We start from the raw sequence: 21,205 nt of genomic DNA on the forward strand, positions 1-21,205 counted from the left end.
TAAGAAAAAACGGTTTGTAGAAAAGTTAAAAAAATATATAAGGGGGGGGCGCAAGCCCCTTATAACGTACGGGCATGAAAACAGAGCTATGCCTATTCCCAGATCGGTAGAATAAACGTGTGAAATTTCATAAAAAACTGTTTAGTCGTTCTCGAGTTATAAATGGTGTAACTAACATAACTCGACTTTCTTTTATATATACAGGGTGTTTCATTGGGAAAGTAACATACGTTAACTGTAGAAAGAGGACACTTAGGCGATCTCAAAAATACCATACTTAATGGATCTTACTCCATTAATAACAAAGATACTGTGTGTTTTATCTATTTTGCCATTTTCTTAATTGGTTCATAACTTTTGAACCACACGGTATATTTATTTTATATTTGGCATGTTAAGGTGTACAATAAATTAATTTATTTACAATTGTAAAAAATCCAGATCCGGATTAAAAAATATTCGAAAAATCTTCCGACCGCAAAACAACACCCTGTACATTAAATTTTTTTAAAATGGATTTTTCAGTTGAAAAGAGGATGAAAAACTAAATTCAGTGGTATAATTTGAATTTTCGGCAAAATGATTTTTCTGGTGAAATTTTGAATTTGAATTCGGAAATTAAGTGAATTGCGAGAGCTCTAAGTAGAAAAAAATTGAAATACAGCTTACAACTTCTCAACCTCACTGTATATTGATTTTATATTTAACAAGCGAATATTCTTTTAGGTGTCCAATCAATTAATTTATTTACAATTATAAAAAAATCCAGGTCCGGTTTAAAAAATATTGTGTAAATATTCCGACCCAAAAAAACACCTTGTATATTAATTTTCTTTAAAATGGATTTCGCATTTGAAAAGAGGATGAAAAACAAAATTAGTGGTATACTTTGAATTTTCGACGAAATGATTTTTCTGGTAATATTTTGAATTTAAATTCTGAAATTATGTCAATTGCGAGAGCTCTTGTGGAAAAAATTAAAATGCGACTTAATTTTAATTAATACCATTATTTAATCTAAATTGGCAAAATGTTAATATTTTAGTGTTTTTTATATGTGTGAAAAATAGTTTTTGGCGAATATTCATCTTTAAATAATGAATAAATAATAAACGGTCAATAAAGAATACATCACTTTAATCAACAAAATAGCTAAAAATTATAACAAAACAGCGAAAATTTGCAGCATAATCACTATTCAAAACTAAAGTACATACTTATTCAAAATTACCACCATCAAAAATTATTTCTTTATACGTAGGTACGGTAAATTTTTTTAGTTAGGTACATAGCGTCATGTGTACTGTGTACCTACTGTGTGTGTTGAGTAAGTGTCTTGTTACATTGCAAAGTCGACGTCATTGTCTTTGCAAAGAGACGCTAATTGTATCCGAACGTCTGCGGTCCCTCCGGTGAGTACCGATCCCACAAGGACAGAAACTATTTTCATTTATTAATTTATAATAAACGAAAAATGTCTGACCCTGGCGAGATTCGAACTCACGACCATTCGGACCTTTCGATCCAAAGGTAGGCGCTCTAACCACTGAGCCACAGAGGGGGTCATCAAAAATTATTGTTATGTGTGCAAATGTTCATATTTTACCAATTTAGCTTAAATAATGGTATTAATTAGTGCCAAGTAGCAAAACTTAAATGGAAGTTCGCCGGACACACCCTACGGCAGAAGGATGAAAGATGGACTAAGATGGTAATACATTGAAGACCATGGAACCACAAACGAAAAAGGGGAAGGCCACAGATGCGATGGTCAGATGACCTGAAGAAACACACTGGGTCAAAATGGATGCAAATTGCCCAAGATAGAGAGGCATGGAAGAAGGAAGAGGAGGCCTATATCCAAGGATGGATGTTTAGGGCTGATTAGATAGAATGGTATTAATTAAAATTAAGTCATATTTTAATTTATTTTACTTTGAGCTTCGCAATTGACATAATTTCAGAATTCAAATTCAAATTTTTACCAGAAAAATCACTTTGCCGAAAATTCAAAGTATACCACTAATTTTGTTTTTCATCTTCTTTTCAAATGCAAAATCCATTTTAAAAAAATTTAATATACAAGATGTTTTTTTGGGTTGGAACATTTATACAATATTTTTTAATCCGGACCTGGATTTTTTATAATTGTAATTAAATTAATTGACTGGACACCTAAAGGAATATTCGCGTGTTAAATATAAAATCAATATACAGTGTGGTTGAGAAGTTGTAAGCTGTATTTCAATTTTTTTCTACTTAGAGCTCTCGCAATTCACTTAATTTCAGAATTCAAATTCCAAATTTCACCAGAAAAATCATTTTGCCGAAAATTCAAAGTATACCACTGAATTTAGTTTTTTATCCTCTTAACTGAAAAATCCTTTTAAAAAAATTTAATGTACAGGGTGTTGTTTTGGTGTCGGAACATTTCTCCAATATTTTTTAAGCCGGACCTGGATTTTTTACAATTGTAAATAAATTAATTTATTGTACGCCTTAAATGATATTTGCATGCCAAATATAAAATAAATATACAGTGTGGTCAAAAAGTTATGAACCAATTAAGAAAATGGCAAAATAGATAAAACACCCAGTATCTTTGTTATTAATGGAGTAAGACCCATTAAGTATGGCATTTTTGAGACCGCCTAAGTATCCTCTTTCTATAGCTAACGTATGTTACTTTACCAATGAAACACCCTGTATATAGATGTAAAATATTTAAATGGCTTTAAAAAATAACGGTGGAAGATAAAAAAGTGAAAATTTAGGATTGTATGTATATTTTGGTTCTACATCGTATAAAATTAAAAAAAAAGAGTTTATTCAAAAAAATTTTAAAAATTTTGGGGGGCATGCCCCCTTTTCACTTAGGTAGACCGTACCACTTCAGAAACGATCCCGGGTTCATGCACAACAACTTTGATTAAGGTCATCATACGATCAAATGCACAGTTTGCGAGTCTATAAGGTACATACATATACACTATATATACAGGGTGTAACAAAAATACAGGTCATAAATTAAATCACATATTCTGGGACCAAAAATAGTTCGAATGAACCTAACTTGCGTTAGTACAAATATGCACATAAAAAAGTTATAGCCCTTTGAAGTTACAAAATGAAAATCGATTTTTTCGAATATATCGAAAACTATTAGAGATTTTTTATTGAAAATGGATATGTGGCATTCTTATGGCATGAGCATCTTAAAGAAAAATTATAGTGAAATTTGTGCTCCCCATAAAAATTTTATGGGGGTTTTGTTCCCTTAAACCCCCCCAAACTTTTCTGTACGTTCGAATTAAAAAATTATTGTGGTACCATTATTTCAATTCATTATTTTTAAAACTTTTTTGGCTCTTAGTATTTTTTCGATAAGGCAGTTTTTATCGAGTTGCGGCTTCTTTTTTAATATGTTTACATAAAAATTGTATGGGGGTTTTGTTCCTTTAAACCCCCCAAATGTTTGTGTACGCTCCAATTAAACTATTACTGCGACACTATTAGTTAAACATACTATTTTTAAAACTTTTTTACCTCTTTGTATTTTTTCGAGAAGCACCTTTTATCGAGATATGGCTTCTTTTTTAATACGGTTAGAAATGTACCTAAAAATGTAAATCATACATAATTTTTCATATTACTACCAAGTCTCCTTAATCGTACTTAACCATATACAAATATGTGGTGGATTTGACAAATATTCAAAATATCTCGATAAAAACTGACTTTTCGAAAAAGTACTAAGAGCCAAAAAAGTTTTAAAAATATTGTGTTTAAGTAATGGTCATACAATAATAATTTAATTGGAACGTACACAAAAGTTTGGGAGGGTTTAAAGGAACTAAACCCCCATAAAATTTTTATGGGGTGTCCAAATTTCACTATAATTTTTTCTTAAGATGCTACTATCATAAGAATTCCATATGTCCATTTTCAATAAAAAATCTTTAATAGTTTTCGATATATTGGAAAAAATCGATTTTCATTTTGTAACTTCAAAGGGTTGTAACTTTTTTTATATGCACATTTGTACTAAGGTAAGTGTTGGGACACTAGAATCTAATATATACACTAGATATGATACGTTGTTGTGGGAAACCATATATAGTTTAGTTTTACGATTAGTATATTGTTTTAAGAAGTTGTCAAATAAATTAATAAGAAAAGTCACACTTTCACGTTTCTCTCTCGGCATAAAATATAAATAAAACACACAAGAAATTACATTATTGGCATCCCTGGTTAATTGAAAAACATGCAGAACCTAAAGCTAGAGAGGGAAACAATAAAAGGATCCCTGAAAAAAGTTTTTAAAGAAATTGAAGAGGTGAATCCCAGTGACGAGAAGACAATACAAAGACTCCTGCAACAAGTTGATGATAAAGCAGAGCGAGTATTTCTTCTAGACAACAGCATAAAAGACATTCTATTTGCAGAAGAAACCAGCACGGAAACTATTAGCAAGGAATTAAATGATGAAGAGAACTTTCGTGACGAGGTAGGAAAATTTAGAATAGAATGTGAATACTTGATCAAAAATTTACAAACTTTGAAAGATCAAGAAAATAAAGGTACAAAAAATGAAAAACCTGTCAAAAATTTACATCTGCCAAAACTTGAAATAAAGAAATATGATGGAAATGTCAAAAATTGGATAAATTTTTGGGGCCAGTTTAGAAAAATCGATGAAGACGCAGACCTTCCAAACGAAGACAAGTTCCAATACCTGATCCAATCAACAGAAGATGGCACGCCAGCCAGAAGCCTTGTCGAAAGCTTCCCACCTTCCGCTGAAAATTATAAAATAGCCATTGACCAACTGAAAAATAGATTCGCAAGGGACGAAATTTTAATTGAGGTATACGTTAGGGAGTTATTAAATTTAATTCTAAATCAACAAACCTCAAAGGAGGACCCAGGTATGGCTTTATCTACTTTGTATGATAGGTTGGAGACTCAGCTTAGGGCTTTGGGAACACTAGGTGTTACTAGCGATAAGTATGCAGCGATGCTTTTGCCACTTGTTGAATCCGCGCTACCTTATGAGTTGCTTAAAATTTGGGAAAGAAATAGGGCTTCTAATAATTTAAAATTTAATAATGAGTTGCAGGGTCTACTAGAGTTCCTGAAAACAGAAGTGGAGGCCGAAGAGCGTGTAAAACTTGCTCAGTCTAGTTTCACAGTTCCAAAAAGTATTGACGATAAGTATACTGTAGAAACCTTACATACAGAGAGTTTAAAAACCAAGGGTAAGCAAAAGTTTTCTTGTATTTTTTGCGAAAGCAATACACATGCCAGTCAGGACTGCATTAAAGCTCAGAAAATGACTTTAGAGCAGAAAAAATCCATTATAAGTAAAAAACGGAGTTGTTTTTCATGTTTAAAGCAGTTTCACAATTTTCGGACATGCAAAACAACTGTCAAATGTATAAAATGCGCTCGTAAGCATTTTACATTAATGTGTCCTGATTTGCATGAAAAAGAAAACAAAAATAGAGATTTGCAAAAATCAGAATCTTTAGAAAATACATTAACAACTGTCGCTTCTGAAACTTTACTGCAAACGATCAATGTTAGGGTTATTTCTGATAATAAAAGGTCAATGACAGTAAGGGCACTGCTAGATTCGGGTTCGCAACGTTCCTATATAACTACAAAATGCGCGGAAGATTTAGGGTTAACTAAAATTGGACAAGAAAATATAGTTCAAGGTGTTTTTGGTGGGTTGCAGGGAGCTCCAAAGATTCATCGTTTGTTTAAGGCAGGTATAGAAAATTTAGAAAATTCATTCAGCATCGGGTTATCTTTACTGGAGCAATCTAAAATTTGCAATTACGTTCCAAAACTAATTGACCAAAAGGTGCTAGATTTATTAAAAGATAAAAATATTTATATAAATGATTCTGCTTCTAAAGAATTAGAGGTTAATTTACTAATAGGGGCAGACATGTTTGGTCAAATCATAACGGGAAACTTGGTAAATGTAAATGATTCTTTAGTAGCTTTAGAAACCAAGTTTGGTTGGACCGTTATGGGGACACAAAAAAGTAATAATAAAATAAACACCTTTGTTTCAACTTATTTTACTGACTCATTGAGTACTTTATGGAGTTTAGATGTTCTGGGTATAAAAGATCCAGCAGAGACGAAATGTCGAGAAGAGTTAGACATTCGCACATTAGAAAAATTTAAAGAAAGCACTGTGGTAAATAGTGAAAATAGATATGAAATTTGTTTACCATGGGCAGAAGGTTATCCGGCTATAACCTCTAATTTTAATTTAGCTGAAAAGCGACTTTTTTCTACCACAAAACGGTTAATTTCTCTGAACAAGCTTACAGAGTATGACAATATATTTCAAGATTGGGAAAATACAGGAATCATTGAAGAAGTAGAAGAAGAGCCGTTGGAAAAGAATACGCACTACTTGGCACATCACGCAGTTGTCAAAGAGTCCAGTTTAACTACGAAGATCCGACCAGTGTTTGATGCATCAGCTAAAGATGGTAACGGTAATTATCTTAATGATTTACTGGAAAAGGGTCCAAATCTAATTGAGCTAATAATACCTTTAATTTTAAAGTTCAGGTTACATAAAATTGGGGTAACGTCAGACATAGCGAAGGCATTTTTGCAGATAAGCATTTCAGAGAAAGATAGGGATTTTTTACGATTTTTGTGGTGGAAAAACTATGAAAAAAGAGAAATAAAAATATTTAGACATTGTAGAGTAGTTTTTGGGCTAAAACCAAGTCCGTTTCTTTTAGCAGCAACAGTTAATTTGCATTTAGAAAAGGAAAAAACATACACAGAAACAGCTAATCAACTTCTTAACGCATTTTACGTAGACAATTGTGTTTCTAGCGTTAGGAATGAAACAGAACTTAAAAAATTTATTGATGAGTCAACAGAAATTCTAAAGAATGCAAAATTTGATCTTAGGGGGTGGACTTTTAATGAAAATAACGATACGTATGTTTCTAGCGTCAATGAAAAATTAGAAAATAAGGTTATCTCTATTTTGGGTATACAGTGGAATTACCAAACTGACACTTTAGCGTGTGATATAAAAAATTTAGACAGTCTTGACGAGATTCCTAAAACAAAAAGAGGCATTTTATCTGCAACGCAGAGAGTTTTTGATCCTATTGGTTTCACTGCTCCATTTACGTTAATACCGAAAATCTTATTACAAGAGACTTGGAGCTTGAAATTGACGTGGGATCAAAAATTACCTGACGATATCAAAAAACGTTTCGAAATTTGGTTAAAAAGTGTTAAATGTCTCAATTTTTGTAACATACATAGATATTTAGCATATCCAGAAGAAGAGAACCTAATAATAAATAAAACTCTTCACGTTTTCGTTGACGCTAGTAAATACTCTTATGCCGCTTGCGTTTTTATTAGGCTAGAATTTCAAAATTCTATTTCAATTAAACTTTTGTTAGCAAAATCACGTTTAAGTCCAGTTAAAACGATTACTCTCCCTAGGTTAGAATTAATGGCTGCTGTGATAGGTGTTAGGTTATTAGAAACTGTTAAAGAAGTAACAGACTTTACAGAGCTTAAAACGTACTACTGGAGTGATTCGATGGTTGTCTTAACATGGATTAAAACAAAGGGTCTTTGGAATACTTTTGTAGGAAACCGGGTAAAAGAGATTAAAAAATATTCTGCAGTAGATCAGTGGCGCCACGTGCCAGGTGATATGAATATTGCAGACGTTTTATCACGAGGATGTAGCGGGAAACAACTTTTGGAAAAACAATGGTGGAAGGGCCCTCAATGGCTCAAAGAACCAGAAAATATGTGGCCAAAAGGAGAAGGAAGCGCTACAGAAGAAGAAGCAATGAAAGAATGTATGAAATTAGTTAATACTAATCTAGCAGAAAATTCGGAAGAATTTTGTCAAAAGTTAAATTATTTTGGAAAGTTTTCAAAAGTACGGAGATTAGTAGGATGGATTCTTAGATTTTACCACAATGTTAGGAACAAAAGAAGAAGAACATGTGTAGAAGCTAAGACAAGCAACAAATTTGATTACTTAAATGCTCAAGAACTAGAAAGAGCTGAAACATGCATAATAAAATTTGCACAAACTCAAAATTTAACAGAAAATATAAAGGGATTGAGGAAGTTCGAAATATTTCAAGACAAAAATGGAATTTTAAGGTTAAAAACCAGACTTGCATATGGCGATTTTTCACAAGAATTTAAGTACCCAATAATTCTTCCAAGCAAAAATACAATAGTAAGAAAACTTTTAGTTGAAGAACATGAAAAAAGTTGTCATGCTGGTCCGAAAATACTTTTAGGAATAATCAGAGAAAATTTTTGGTTAATAAAAGCCAGGAAAACTATAAACTCTGTAATTTACTCATGCGTCACATGTAAAAAGTTAAACGGTAAACAAATTGAAACACCTTTTGCTCCTTTACCTGCTAATAGAATAAACGATGCTGGGGTTTTTGAGATTGTAGGTATAGATTTAGCAGGGCCCTTATATTTAAAGGGAGGTGAAAAAAACGTGGATAGTTTTATTTACGTGTGCAGTATACAGAGCGCTTCATTTGGAACTGGTGAAATCTCTCTCTACTGAAGCATTTTTATACGCTCTTCGTCGCTTTATTAGTAGAAGGGGGAGGCCTAAAATCATATATTCGGACAATGGGACAAATTTTCATGGGAGTGACAATATTTTTGGAAAGTTAAATTGGGTAGAAATAGAGCAATTTTCAGGTACAAGACGAATAAAATGGATTTTTAATCCACCCTCCGCTTCTTGGTGGGGCGGGTGGTGGGAGAGGTTAGTAAGAGTAGTAAAAGAACTTTTGCGCCGACAACTAGGGAAAGCATCGTTGCATTATGTAGAGTTGTACACAGTGTTATGCGACATAGAGTCGGTGATAAATCAAAGACCACTTACCTATGTTTCTGAAGTCGATGAGTTTGAGGTTTTAACCCCATCAAGTTTTTTAAAGCCATTACAGGGGAATTCCGATGAGGTTGTTGATTTAGACATCGTGGATTCAGAATTTTTTAAAGGTAGGTTTCGTCATATTCAAAATTTAAGGCAAATGTTACGCGACAGATTTAGGAAAGAATACCTTGCGGAACTAGTAAATTATGGTCAAAGAAGAGAAGATTCAGTGAAGGTTGGTGATGTAGTAATGGTTGGTTCCGACAACGTCAAAAGAATAAACTGGCCCATGGGCAAAATCATTGAAGTATATTCTGGGCAAGATGGCATCCAAAGGGTCGCAAAAGTAAAGACAAAAAATGGTGTATTGGTTCGTCCATGTCTACGACTATATAGAGTTGAACTACCTATCAATGATATTCAAGAAAATTTAAGAAAAGACAAAGAAGAATCAACAGAACAAGATAAGTCAGAAAAGGGTAAAAAGTCAAGGTATGGAAGAACATTGAAGACTCCACATAGATTCACTGCCGCCTGACTCCTGGGTCCGGAGAATGTTGGGACACTAGAATCTAATATATACACTAGATATGATACGTTGTTGTGGGAAACCATATATAGTTTAGTTTTACGATTAGTATATTGTTTTAAGAAGTTGTCAAATAAATTAATAAGAAAAGTCACACTTTCAGGTTTCTCTCTCGGCACAAAATATAAATAAAACACACAAGAAATTACAGTAAGTTAGGTTCAATCAAACTATTTTTGGTCCCAGAATATGTGATTAAATTTATGACCTGTATTTTCGTTACACCCTGTATAGACCGGTCACTCTAGTAGAGTATAGGTCGCTCAGGTTCATGAGCTCTTTTAATCCATTTCATGCGGTGGATTGGTCCGCATAAGCCCTCTTCATTGTCCTTTATAGATTTTCGTGTTTTTTTGCTTTCTCTTTGATCTGTTTTCATTCTTTCCTATTCTGTATTTTTTCTCTCCAGTCTGTAATTTCCATATGGGATATATCCTCTCGCAGTTGATCTTCCCATTTTATTTTGGGTCTTCCTCTAGGTCTGTTTATTACTGGCGTCCAATTTGTTATCTGCTTAATTAGTTCATCCACTCCTCTTCTTTGGATGTGGCCAAACCATTTTAGTCTTTGTGCTTTAATGAATCTCACTATGTCTTCTCCTTCCATTAGATTTCTTATTTAGTGATTCATCAGAATTCGTATTTCTCCTTGATCTGTTTTAATTGGACCATGTATTCTCCTCATAATTTTTCTTTCTATTATTCTCAGTTTTTCTTCATCTTTTTTTGTAAGGTACATTGCTTCTGCTCCATAGGTGATGACTGGTCTAATTGCCGCTCTATATATCTTTGTTTTTGTTTTCTTGCTCAGGTTTTTATCTTTAAGTATTTTGGCGAATGGATTTAGTGTCCGCAGTCATATAAACCCAAACAAACAACAATCTTTAAGTAGCTTGTGGTATTTCCAGAATGCCCTATTCCCTGCTTTAATTCTTTAATTTATCTCAATGCTTCTTCTGTTTTGACCATCTACTATCACTCCTAAATATTTAAAGCAGTCAACCTTTTGGAATACATTATCACTTATTCTTATTTCTTTTATTCTATTTATTTGGTCTTGATTTCTCGTACTTATTAAGTATTTCGTTTTTTTCTGGTTAATTATTAACCCCCTGATTTTTGCCTCTCTTGTCAATGTTAGCAATGCATCTTCTAGGCTTCTCTTGTCGCGGGCTATCAATCCTAGGTCATCTGCATACCCTATTATTTGTGTAGAGCTTTGGATTATTGTCTTTTTTGTTAGCCCTGTGTTTCTAATTACTCCCTCCAAGGCTATATTAAAGAGAGTTGTTGATAGGCTGTCGCCTTGTCTTACCCCATGTTCTATGTTGATATTCTTTGTTTCACCATCCACTGCTTTAACCTTTGCTGTTGAGTCCTTCATTGTCATTCTGGTCAATCTTATTAATTTTGCAGGTATATTCATATTTTTCATTTCTGTTAATAGCTGTTTTCTGTAGATGCTGTCGAAAGCCTGTTGGAACTCAATAAACAATATGTGCAGTTCTATGCCATGTTCGTAACTTTTTTCGATTGTTTGCGTTAAAACGTGGATTGCATCGATTGTTGATCTCGCTTTTCTAAATCCCTGTTGATACGGTCCTAGGTTTTTTTCTGTGTATCTGGTTAGTCGATTTCTTATAATTGTTGTCATGATCTTATATGTTGTATTTAATAGCGTGATTGCTCTGTAATTGCTGCAGAGTGTTGGGTCTCCTTTTTTAAAAACTGGTATAATGAGTCCGTTCTTCCATTCTTCAGGCATGTATTCCTTTTCCCAAATATTGACCATTAATTTATACAGTGCTAGTCAAAAGTCCGTACCCCCCCTCGTATCTTTTGAACGGTTATACCTATAATAGTGAAATTTGGAGGGAGAAAATAAACGGACGTAAGCTTCTTAACTAGTTATGACAGGTGACGTTATAGTGACAGATGACGTTACAGAGCCACTGTGACCGATAATTTTAAATGGGACTTTATGGCAAGTGATACCTCGTATGAAAGGTATTTAAAATACCTATTCAGTCATACTAATTTTGTTTGGGTTTAAGCAAATTTTGATGAATAAATGAAATAAATATAAAATTGTAGTTTCGCATTTAATTAATAAAAATTCAAAATTCCGCCTATGATTACTTGTCAAACAGGTTGACGTTGACGTAAAAACTACTAGAGAATTAAAAAACGTCAACTTTTTTGACAAAAAATCCATAGGCGGACATTTGAATTTTTATTAATTAAATTCGAAACTACAATATTATATTTATTTAATTTATTCACCAAAATCAAAATCAACTTAAACCCAAAAAAATTAGTATGACTGAATAGGTATTTTAAATACCTTTCAAACGAGGTATCACTTGCTATAAGGTCCCATTTAAAATTATCGGTCACAGTGGCTCTGTAACGTCATCTGTCACTATTACGTCACCTGTCATAACTAGTTAAGAAGCTTACGTCCGTTTATTTCCTCACTCCAAATTTCACTATTATAGGTATAACCGTTCAAAAGATACGAGGGGGGGTACGGACTTCTGACTAGCACTGTATATACGGTTTAGAAGGTCATCTCCTCCATTTGCAATTAATTCATTGTTAATCTCATCCGATCCTGGAGTTTTGTCAGATTTTAGTTGTTTTACTACTTCTATAAATTCTTGATAGGTAGGTGCATCTTCTTCTTCATCTCGGTTATCTGTTATATCTTCTTCTTCTGCGTCGATTGTTTGGTTGCTTATATTTATACCTTTAAAGTGATTTTCCCAATCTTTTTTGCTTATTTTGCTGGTCACTTTGTTACCGTTATATTGTTGCTTTATGTATTCAAACAATTTTTTGTTGTCTTTATTATTTGTTTCAATCTCTTGCATTTGATCTGAGATCCATGCCTCTTTCTTCCTTTTATAAAGTTTGGCCGCTTCTCTCTTTTCTTTTTGGTATTGTTCTCTTTCTTCTTGTCCGCTATTTTCAAGCCATTTGTTTCGCGCCAGCGTTTTAAGTTGACTTTGGTATCGACATTCTTCGTCAAACCATTTTTTGGTTTTCTTTTCTTGAGGTCCTATGGTTGGCTCCGCAGCCTCTATGATGCTTATTTTTATATTTGTCCATTCCTCTTCTACGTTCGTGCCATCGTACCTCTTCAGTTTTTGTACTAGTTCCTCTGAATACTCTTGTTTTGTTTGTTGCACTTTTAATTTGGTTATGTTCCACTTCCTTCTTTTTCCTACCTTGTTATTAGATTTGATGATTTTCATCTTTATTTTGGCTATTAAGAATATGTGGTCAGTATCAGCGTTTGCTCCTCTAAAGGATCTAACATCTTGTATTATCTTTGACCATTTTGCTGAAATCAATACATGATCTATTTGGTTGCCATCTGATCTTCTTGGTAACATCCAGGTTATCTTGTGTTTCTTTTTATGTATAAATTTCGTACTAACTATAGAGGTATTTGTACCAGATTGCAAACTTTTGCCCCGTTATCGTTTGTGACATTGTGGATCGTTTCTTTTCCTGCTACATTTTGATTGTAGCTCTCTTTTCCCACTTGCGCGTTAAAATCTCCCAGTATTATTAAGATATCGTTCCTAGGAATATTTTCGCAGGTTTCTTCTAAAAGTTCATAGAATTCCATTTTATCTTGTTGGTCTGCTTCCTCGGTAGGTGCGTAGCAGTTAACTAAAGATATATTGGCTTGTTTATTTTCGATTCTGATGTAGGAGATTCTTCCATTAATAGCTTTGAATTGTATGACTTTTTCTCTTATTCTTTTACTCACCATAAAAGCCGTTCCATTTTTCCCCTGTTTGTCTTCTCCAGAGTAATACATAGTAAAGTTTTTCTTCTTAACTGTTCCTTCATTTTTCCATCGTATCTCCTGTAGTGCTAGTAATTCTAGTTCATATTTTTTCATTTCTACAGCAATTTCCTGCATTTTCCCTACTTTTAACATTCTCTGGATATTCCATGATCCAATTCTAATGGGTTTAGTTTTTTTATTCATGTTAATTCTATTCCTCTTTTTCTTGTACATTGTTTTATTATTATCATTATCCATTTCCGTAGCCGGGCCTGTTTCCACTATCCTTCGGTTTGGTTCTTTCAGTTTTTTGGATTTTCTCTGTTGTTTCCATTACACTTCAGCTTTAAGTCTTTTATTATGTTATTCCATTCCCAAAGTTTATCGTCTATCCATAGTTTTTTGAAGTCCATCTTCACTTTCTTCCCTGCTTCCTTTTCCACCTCTGCTCTTTTCTTTATTTGCTTGTGTATTCTTCGTTCTTCATACGTTCTTTGTTCGTCGATAAATATTTTTGTACCTTTGAGGGTTTTCTTTTGTTCCATTATTTTCTTTTTATTTTGTATATTTTTAAATTTTGCTATTATGAATGGCTGTGAATTTCTTGGTCTAATTATCTCTGTTATTTTAGCTTCAACGTTCAGTTTTATTTTTAGTAATTTTTCTAGATCTTCTTTTACATTTTCTTCTTCTATTTTAATTCCCCTGACTATTACGTTTTTCTCAATTTTCCTTTTCTCCTGTCGTTCCGTTCTATCCTCTAGGTCGCATAGTCTCTTTGGCACTGCCTCCTTAAATTTTAGTTTACTTAGCGTTTCCATTTCTTCTCGTAATTCTTTAATTTCTGCTTTCATTTGCTTATTTTCTGCTCTTAGTTCACTCATTTCTTTGAGGTATTCACGGAGTTCAATTTTTATTTCTTTAATTTCCTTGAGCTATTCACGGAATCAACCCGGCGAAGAAATTCACCCCTACCTCAAAAATGCCGATTATTGTTATTTTGGCTCTTCAAAAAATTTTTCTCCTCTCGTATCTTAAAACTCTTTCAAAATTGTGTGCAGTTCGTCCACACCCAAGTTCGAAAATTGATATGGGAATGTTATTTTTGTCAGTCGTCAATATGAAATAATATATTCAAATATTCAAGATAAAGGTTAGATCCTACCTGAAATTCGGTGTTTTCTTATCCTTAAAGCTTGGAAACTATTTCACTGTAGATTCTGCACCTTTTTTACACTTGTGATTTGCCTCGAAAAGCTTAATTTGCCGATTTTACTCACAATGATTTTTCAATGTGTTTACACCATAAAAGATCAACTGCACCTTCCACATACATACATACATACATACATACATACATACATACAAACATTCATTTTTATTTATATAGATTATGTACTAAAATAGACATATAAACACAATTTAATTAAATATTAATTAAGATTGAATAAAGAATAAAAGGTCACTCTTTAATTGATAAGTATTAGCAGTAAAAAAATATAGATTAAATTTTACTATTAGAATGTCGTGAATACAAGCTCAAAATCGGTTAAGAACTGGTGAAGAGGCACAATACACGAAGAAGAAGAATAGAGTGTTATGAGTCTAATAGTTATATTCCAACACCAGATTGTATCTATACTTCCATGCATCGCTTGCATATCCAACCAGTTCCCTCCAGCCCAAACCTTCTTATAAGTTCCAACAATTCTTCCCTATCTAATCTACTTTTTCTTAACCACTTCATTCTGTATTCACGTATTGTAGTATCGGACATCGTCCCATGAAATGCGTAATATCTTCCACCTCCCTCTCATTTCACAAAGCACACTTTTTTCTATCATCAGCCCTACCAGGTCTATCATTGAGATACAATACTCCACATCTAATCTTGAATATCCACCTTATATCATTGAAACTCACCTCATCCCTCATATAACCCATGTCAACGCCGAGTCCCATTAACTCTCTGTAATGATTGCAGAAATTTGAACTAGTTTCTCTCTCCAATGCTCTTTCCCTTATCCCAACACGAATGGCTCCTATCACCTGTTCCAGCTTATCCTCCCAAAAATTCCTATTTTCCCACTCTGTGTTAAATTCCACTCTCCATCTCTCTCCCAAGTTTTCCCAATCTCTTCTCCAACCACAGTTAGCTCTTATCATTTCCTGAAGCAAAAATTTAGGCAGACGTCCTTCCTCATACTCTAACACTCTCTTGACATATTTTTTATGCAACTTCATCGTAAATAGATACACATGCTCAATTTTGGTTTCTAAATCCAACAAGTCTGTAATAAAAAGAAGAGAAATCCTTGATTTCTGTGTTTAAAGAAAAACGTGTTTAAAGTTTTGACAACTGCATTTTCATTTTCTTATTTGTATGTTAAATCGTAAAGTGATGCACATCGAAATATATTTTTTAATCGCGGAGTAATCTACAAAAGAGAAAGCGAACAGTTGTTGAACGTTTCTCACTACGCTCAAGCGTGCTGGCGCGAAACCGTGACAAAGCGAGTCGAAGGTAGGGATATTCAACATGCTATATCGTTAGTAATTGTACTCCGATCAATCTGAAATTTTGCACTTTTATTTAAAATAATAAAAAATTAGGTATTTCAAACCATACCCCCCTTAAGAAGAAGGAAAATCTTTGTGTTAATTTGGCCAATAAATTAATGGGAAAAGATCCATAGGCAGAAGAAGAATTTCCTGGCTGAAAAACTTAAGAGAGTGGTATAGTTGCAGCTCAGTACCTAGATCTTTTCAGAACCGCCGCCAATAAGGTACGGATAGCTGTGATGATAGCCAACCTCCGATAGGAGAAGAAACTACAAGAAAAAGAAGGCCAACAAAAAGTATTTTTTTAAATTTATTACTTTCCAAGAAAAAATTATATTAACAAACGTACTACCTACAAATATTTTATAGAAGTTGGTTAACAACACGATAGGTAAGCTAAGAATGAAGACTTAGGTCTAACATTAAGGCAAAATAGAGTGTTGCAGATAATATAAATCTTCAAGTCAAAACAACTACATATCATACATACTCTCTTATTTTTTTTATAGTTTATTAGTTTTTAATATACAGTTTGTCAAATATACGGTGATACTTGGCTGTATTGATATTAGGCTCCATTTACGATGCGCAGTCAACAGCAACAAAATTCACCGAATGCGTTCCCACTTATTTTTCCTCTACTCAAGTGGGCAAAATTGCCAAGTATCACCGTATATTTGACAAGTTGTATATATATGTACATTAGTATGATTTTATACTAGGACAACTACACGAACTAGGTCTTTTACAAATTACATAATTCTTCACCCCGCAGTTTAAATCATTCCATGTGAAACCTCTTGTTCCTTCGTGTCTTGCTTGTATGCAGTTCTCGTAGGACGCTACGAATGGAATCATCCCTGTTGGTTCTCCTCTGTCCCAATTGAAGTATTTGATTGGTTGGCCATTAGAAAGCCATATCCATTTTCCTCCTTCAACCATGTTTACCGCAGAAGTCCAAAATTTCTTCGGAGCCCACCCTAAAATTAAAACATAAAAATATATATTTTTATTTGAGAAAACATTAGAAACAAGTTGTTGATAATTTTTAGGTGTAGTCCCTAATTTTAGTCATTGAAAGGTCCTGGATCAGATGGCATACCTTCTGAACTTTTAAAACATGGCGCAAAAAATCTGACCTCTAGTGTAAGTAGGAGAGTAGAACTGATTTGGAAGCAGGTGAAACTACCATAAGACTGGAACGTAGGTATAATTGTACCTATTCACAAGAAAGGAGACCAAACAGTTTGTGATAACTATACTAAAATCACAATAAAGATGCACTAATTATCCAATACCAATTTATATACTTTGTAAACCATGATTTGGTATTTACAATGTACATGTACATATAGTGCGGCAGATTCGTGCAAATATTATAAGAATTGTGCATTTAATGATAGAAGCATATAATTTGGACCACATAAACAACACATATAAAGGTTCAAAATTGGATACGAGGCCGTCTCAGATTTTACCTTTTACAAGAATGGCGGGCATTCAAAATGGCGACGATACATATGTGACTAATATGTAGTACGATAACTTTTGAACGAAAAGTCCAACTTCAACCAAATTTGGTGTATGGGTTCTTTTTTTGGTATATAAGATCGAGCTCTTGAACCGGAAGTATCGGTTAACAGAAGTTGTGTTTTTCCTGATTTTTCATGTAAAAATGTGTTGTTCTTTTTCAATTCTTTCACCTTGTATATATTAATTTTTCAGAAAGGTAATACCGGCATTGAAAATAGCGTAAAAATATTTTTTAGGAAATATTTTGAACTTTTTAGTTATTTTAATACTTCTACCATACTTCTAATGCTTCTACCATTAAATGCACAATAATTCTTATAATATTTGCACGAAGCTGCCGCACATAGGTGCATGTGAAGATACGTTATGCATTTATTAAATGGTAATTAACATAATTAAAAAATTCAAAATATTTCCAAAAAAATATTTTTACGGTCGTTTCAACGGGGGTATAACTTTTTGAAAAATTAATATATACAGGGTGAAAGAATTGAAAAAAAAAACAACATATTTTTACATAAAAACCAGAATAAGCACAACTTCTGGTAAACCGATTCTTTCCGTCCAAGACCTCGATCTTATAAAAAAAAGAACCTATATACCAAATTTGGTTGAAATCTGGAGTCTCGTTCAAAAGTTATCGTTATATTAGTCACATATGTATAGTCGCCATTTTGAATGCCCGCCATTTTTGTAAAAGGCAAAATCAGAGATGGCCTCATATCTAAATTTGTGTAGTATATGTGGTCCAAATTTAATGATTATATCATTAAATGCACAATTGTTTCACATATCGGCTGCACTAATATATTGTAAATCATTATTTGGCAGTGCTCCTTGTAACATTAACGTGTCTTGGTTTATTTATTTCTAGTGCATCTTTATTGTGATTTTAGTGTACAGAGGCATTACCCTGCTAAATTCGATCTACAAAATATAGGCCTACATGCTTTACGATCAACAGTCGGGATATTGTGAAAGCATTATAGGCAAATACCAGTGTGGGTTTCGTAAAGAAAAGTCTACTATCCATCAAATATTCCTTCTATAATAACACAAGCTTTGTAAAAAACATATAAGTATGGAATTGATATTCACCATGTTTTTGTGGATTTTAGATGTGCCTATGACAGTGCAGACAGAAACGCATTATACAAAGCCATGATAGAATTTAATATCCCAATACACTCAACAGTCGAGTGTAAGGTTAGAGTGCAGAATGAAATATCAAGAACTTTCCAGATACACACAGGGCTTAGACAGGGAGATAGCCTATCGTGCCTTCTATTCAACATGGTCCTAGAGAAAGTACAAATACTAGCATGTGCAGATGACATTGATATAGCAAGAAGAAAAGCGGACCTGGTGCAATCGTTCGCGGCATTGGAAACAGCAGCAAAAGGATGGGGCTACAAGTTAATATTAATAAAACTAAGTATACAAAGGTCTCAAATAATAATCAAGTAGCAGAACCTGAAGATCTAACGGTTCCGGTGGCTAGGCCACTTAGAGAGAATGAATGAGGTGAAGTCGTCGAAACACATTTATAACCAAAGACCGGATGGAGTAGGAGAAGAGACAGGCTCAGAGCACGATTTAAGGACCAGGTGGAAGACGGCTTGCGAGTGTTAGGAGTGCGAAATTGGAAAACCAAGGCGAAGGATAGGAAGGAATGTAAGCTGATTCTGAAAGAGGCCAAGACGCACCATGAGTTGTAGAGGCAATGATGATGATGATGCTTTTAGTAAATATTAAAAGCAAGTAATAGTAAATAGTTGATATTGGTTTGGTTTGGCCCACATGTGCATTGAAATCACATAATAGGAGGTGATTTCAATGCACATGTGGGCCAAACCAAGATAGGATATGAAACAATACATGGGGGATTAGGCTTTGGAACTAGAAATGAAGCTGTAGATGACATGCTTGAATTAGCAACAGTATTGGATATGGCGATTGTTAACACATTCTTTAAAAAGAGAGAAACTCAACTTATTACCTACAAAAGTGGACAACATCAATCCCAAATAGACTACTTCATGATAAGGAAAGAAGACATATGTGAATGCAAGGACTGCAAGGAAATAGTTAGTGAGACAGTAAGCCAACAACATAAGCTGCTTGTTCTGGACATCGAAGTAAAAAGCGAAACTAAACAAAAATATCGGAGAGGACCACAGAAAATCAAGTGGTGGCTGCTGAAAGATGAGAAAGAAGGTCTATTCAGGAGAAGAATAGTAGAAAAAATATGTTGGAACATGAAAGGAAGCCCTAATACAATTTGGAGAAAAATGTCCAGTAGTATTAGAGAGACTGCTATTGAAAACGGGAAAACGTCAGGAAAAAAGTTTGAGGATAAAGAGACTTGGTGGTGGTCAAACGAAGTACAAGGAAAAATAAAAGAGAAGAGAAAATTATATAAAAAGTGGCAAAAAACCAGATCCGACACAGATCTTCAAAACTATATCGTGGCGAAAAAGGAAGCGAAAGTAGCAGTAGCAAAAGCCAAAGCCAAAGCAGAAGTATATTCAAACCTATACGATCAACTTGATACCAGGGAAGGCGAAACGAAGATATATAAAATAGCCAAACAGAGAGCAAAGAAAGCAAAAGATTTTAATCAGATTAGATGTATCCGAGATGAAAATAATAAAATACTAGTTCACGAAAGGGATGTCAAAAAGAGATGGAGAAAGTACTTTGACAGCTTATTAAATGAAGAATTTGACAGACAGCCTGTAGAGTCAACGGAGACAGTAGCAGCAATGGTCACCAAATAACCAACAAGGAAGTGGCCCAAGCGCTTCAAAAAATAAAGAAAGGAAAAGCGGTAGGACCAGATGATATTCCTGGGGAAGTATGGAGAGCATTGGGAGAGAAAGGAACAAGGTGGCGAGCAGGTCTATTTAATAGAATTATGGAAGTCGGACAAATGCCAGACGAATGGAGAAGCAGTATACTGGTACCTGTTTACAAAAACAAGGGAGATATACAACAATGAACAAACTACAGGGCTATAAAACTGCTTAGCCACACCATGAAAATATGGGAAAGAGTAATTGATAGAAGGATACGTGAAGAGACCAAAATATCCGAGAATCAATTTGGCTTTATGCAGGGCAGATCAACAACAGATGCAATTTTCATTATAAGGCAGTTGATGGAAAAATACAGAAGAACATAAACAAACGCTCATATGGTATTCATTGATCTTGAGAAAGCATATGATAAAGTTCCTCGAGAGATTCTGTGGTGGGCACTCAATAAGAAAGGAGTCCCTGGTGAATATGTAAAGATTGTGAGGGATATGTATGAGGGAGTAACGACTAGTGTTAGGACAGGTGTGGGAGAGACTGATAAATTTCATGTGGAAGTAGGATTGCACCAAGGCTCTGTGCTTAGTCCGTATTTATTCTCATTAGTTTTGGACCAGATAACAGCGAAACTACAGGGTAAAATTCCATGGTGCTTAATATATGCTGATGATGTCGTGTTAGTAGGAAATAGTGAAAGAGACTTAGAACAAAAACTGGAACAGTGGAGACAAGCTCTGGAGGAAAAAGGTTTAAAACTTAGTAGGACAAAAACAGAGCATTTGGAATGTCCATTTAAAGATGGAGCTACTACAAATAAAATAGTATCTTTGGATGGTGAAATGATTGTGAAAAGCAATATTTTTAAGTACCTAGGATCGGTATTACAGAGTAATGGAGAAATAGATGGAGATGCATGCAGTAGAATTGGGGCTGGATGGATGAAGTGGAAAGAAGCGAGTGGTGTGTTGT

At 33.9% G+C, this 21,205-nt stretch overlaps 2 protein-coding genes across 2 annotated transcripts in view; one reads left to right on the forward strand and one right to left on the reverse strand.

Moving 5' to 3' along the window:
- The first annotated feature begins 4,267 nt into the window (after positions 1 to 4,267).
- LOC126890267 (uncharacterized) lies at positions 4,268 to 9,473 on the forward strand. The gene is made up of 2 exons (XM_050659125.1): positions 4,268 to 7,844; positions 9,361 to 9,473. Exons 1-2 carry the CDS (start codon positions 4,268 to 4,270, stop codon positions 9,471 to 9,473), a joined length of 3,690 nt encoding a protein of 1,229 aa, XP_050515082.1.
- A 6,711-nt stretch (positions 9,474 to 16,184) lies between these two features.
- The window catches only part of LOC126889404 (macrophage mannose receptor 1-like), a 29,657-nt gene continuing 24,636 nt past the window's right edge, over positions 16,185 to 21,205 (reverse strand). The window contains exon 3 of the mRNA XM_050657662.1: positions 16,185 to 16,867. Within this exon, the coding sequence (XP_050513619.1) occupies positions 16,590 to 16,867 (278 nt within the window). The 3' untranslated portion in view covers positions 16,185 to 16,589. The remainder of the gene's footprint in view (positions 16,868 to 21,205) is intronic.

This window comes from Diabrotica virgifera, chromosome 8, assembly GCF_917563875.1.
Source record: "Diabrotica virgifera virgifera chromosome 8, PGI_DIABVI_V3a".
Taxonomy (NCBI): domain Eukaryota; kingdom Metazoa; phylum Arthropoda; class Insecta; order Coleoptera; family Chrysomelidae; genus Diabrotica; species Diabrotica virgifera.

Coding starts and splice junctions, on each gene's coding strand:
- LOC126890267 (XM_050659125.1), top strand. CDS start 4,268: ATGCAGAACCTAAAGCTAGAGAGGGAAACAATAAAAGGATCCCTGAAA. Junction 7,845..9,360: donor GTGGCCAAAAGGAGAAGGAA/GCGCTACAGAAG, acceptor ATGATATTCAAG/AAAATTTAAGAAAAGACAAA.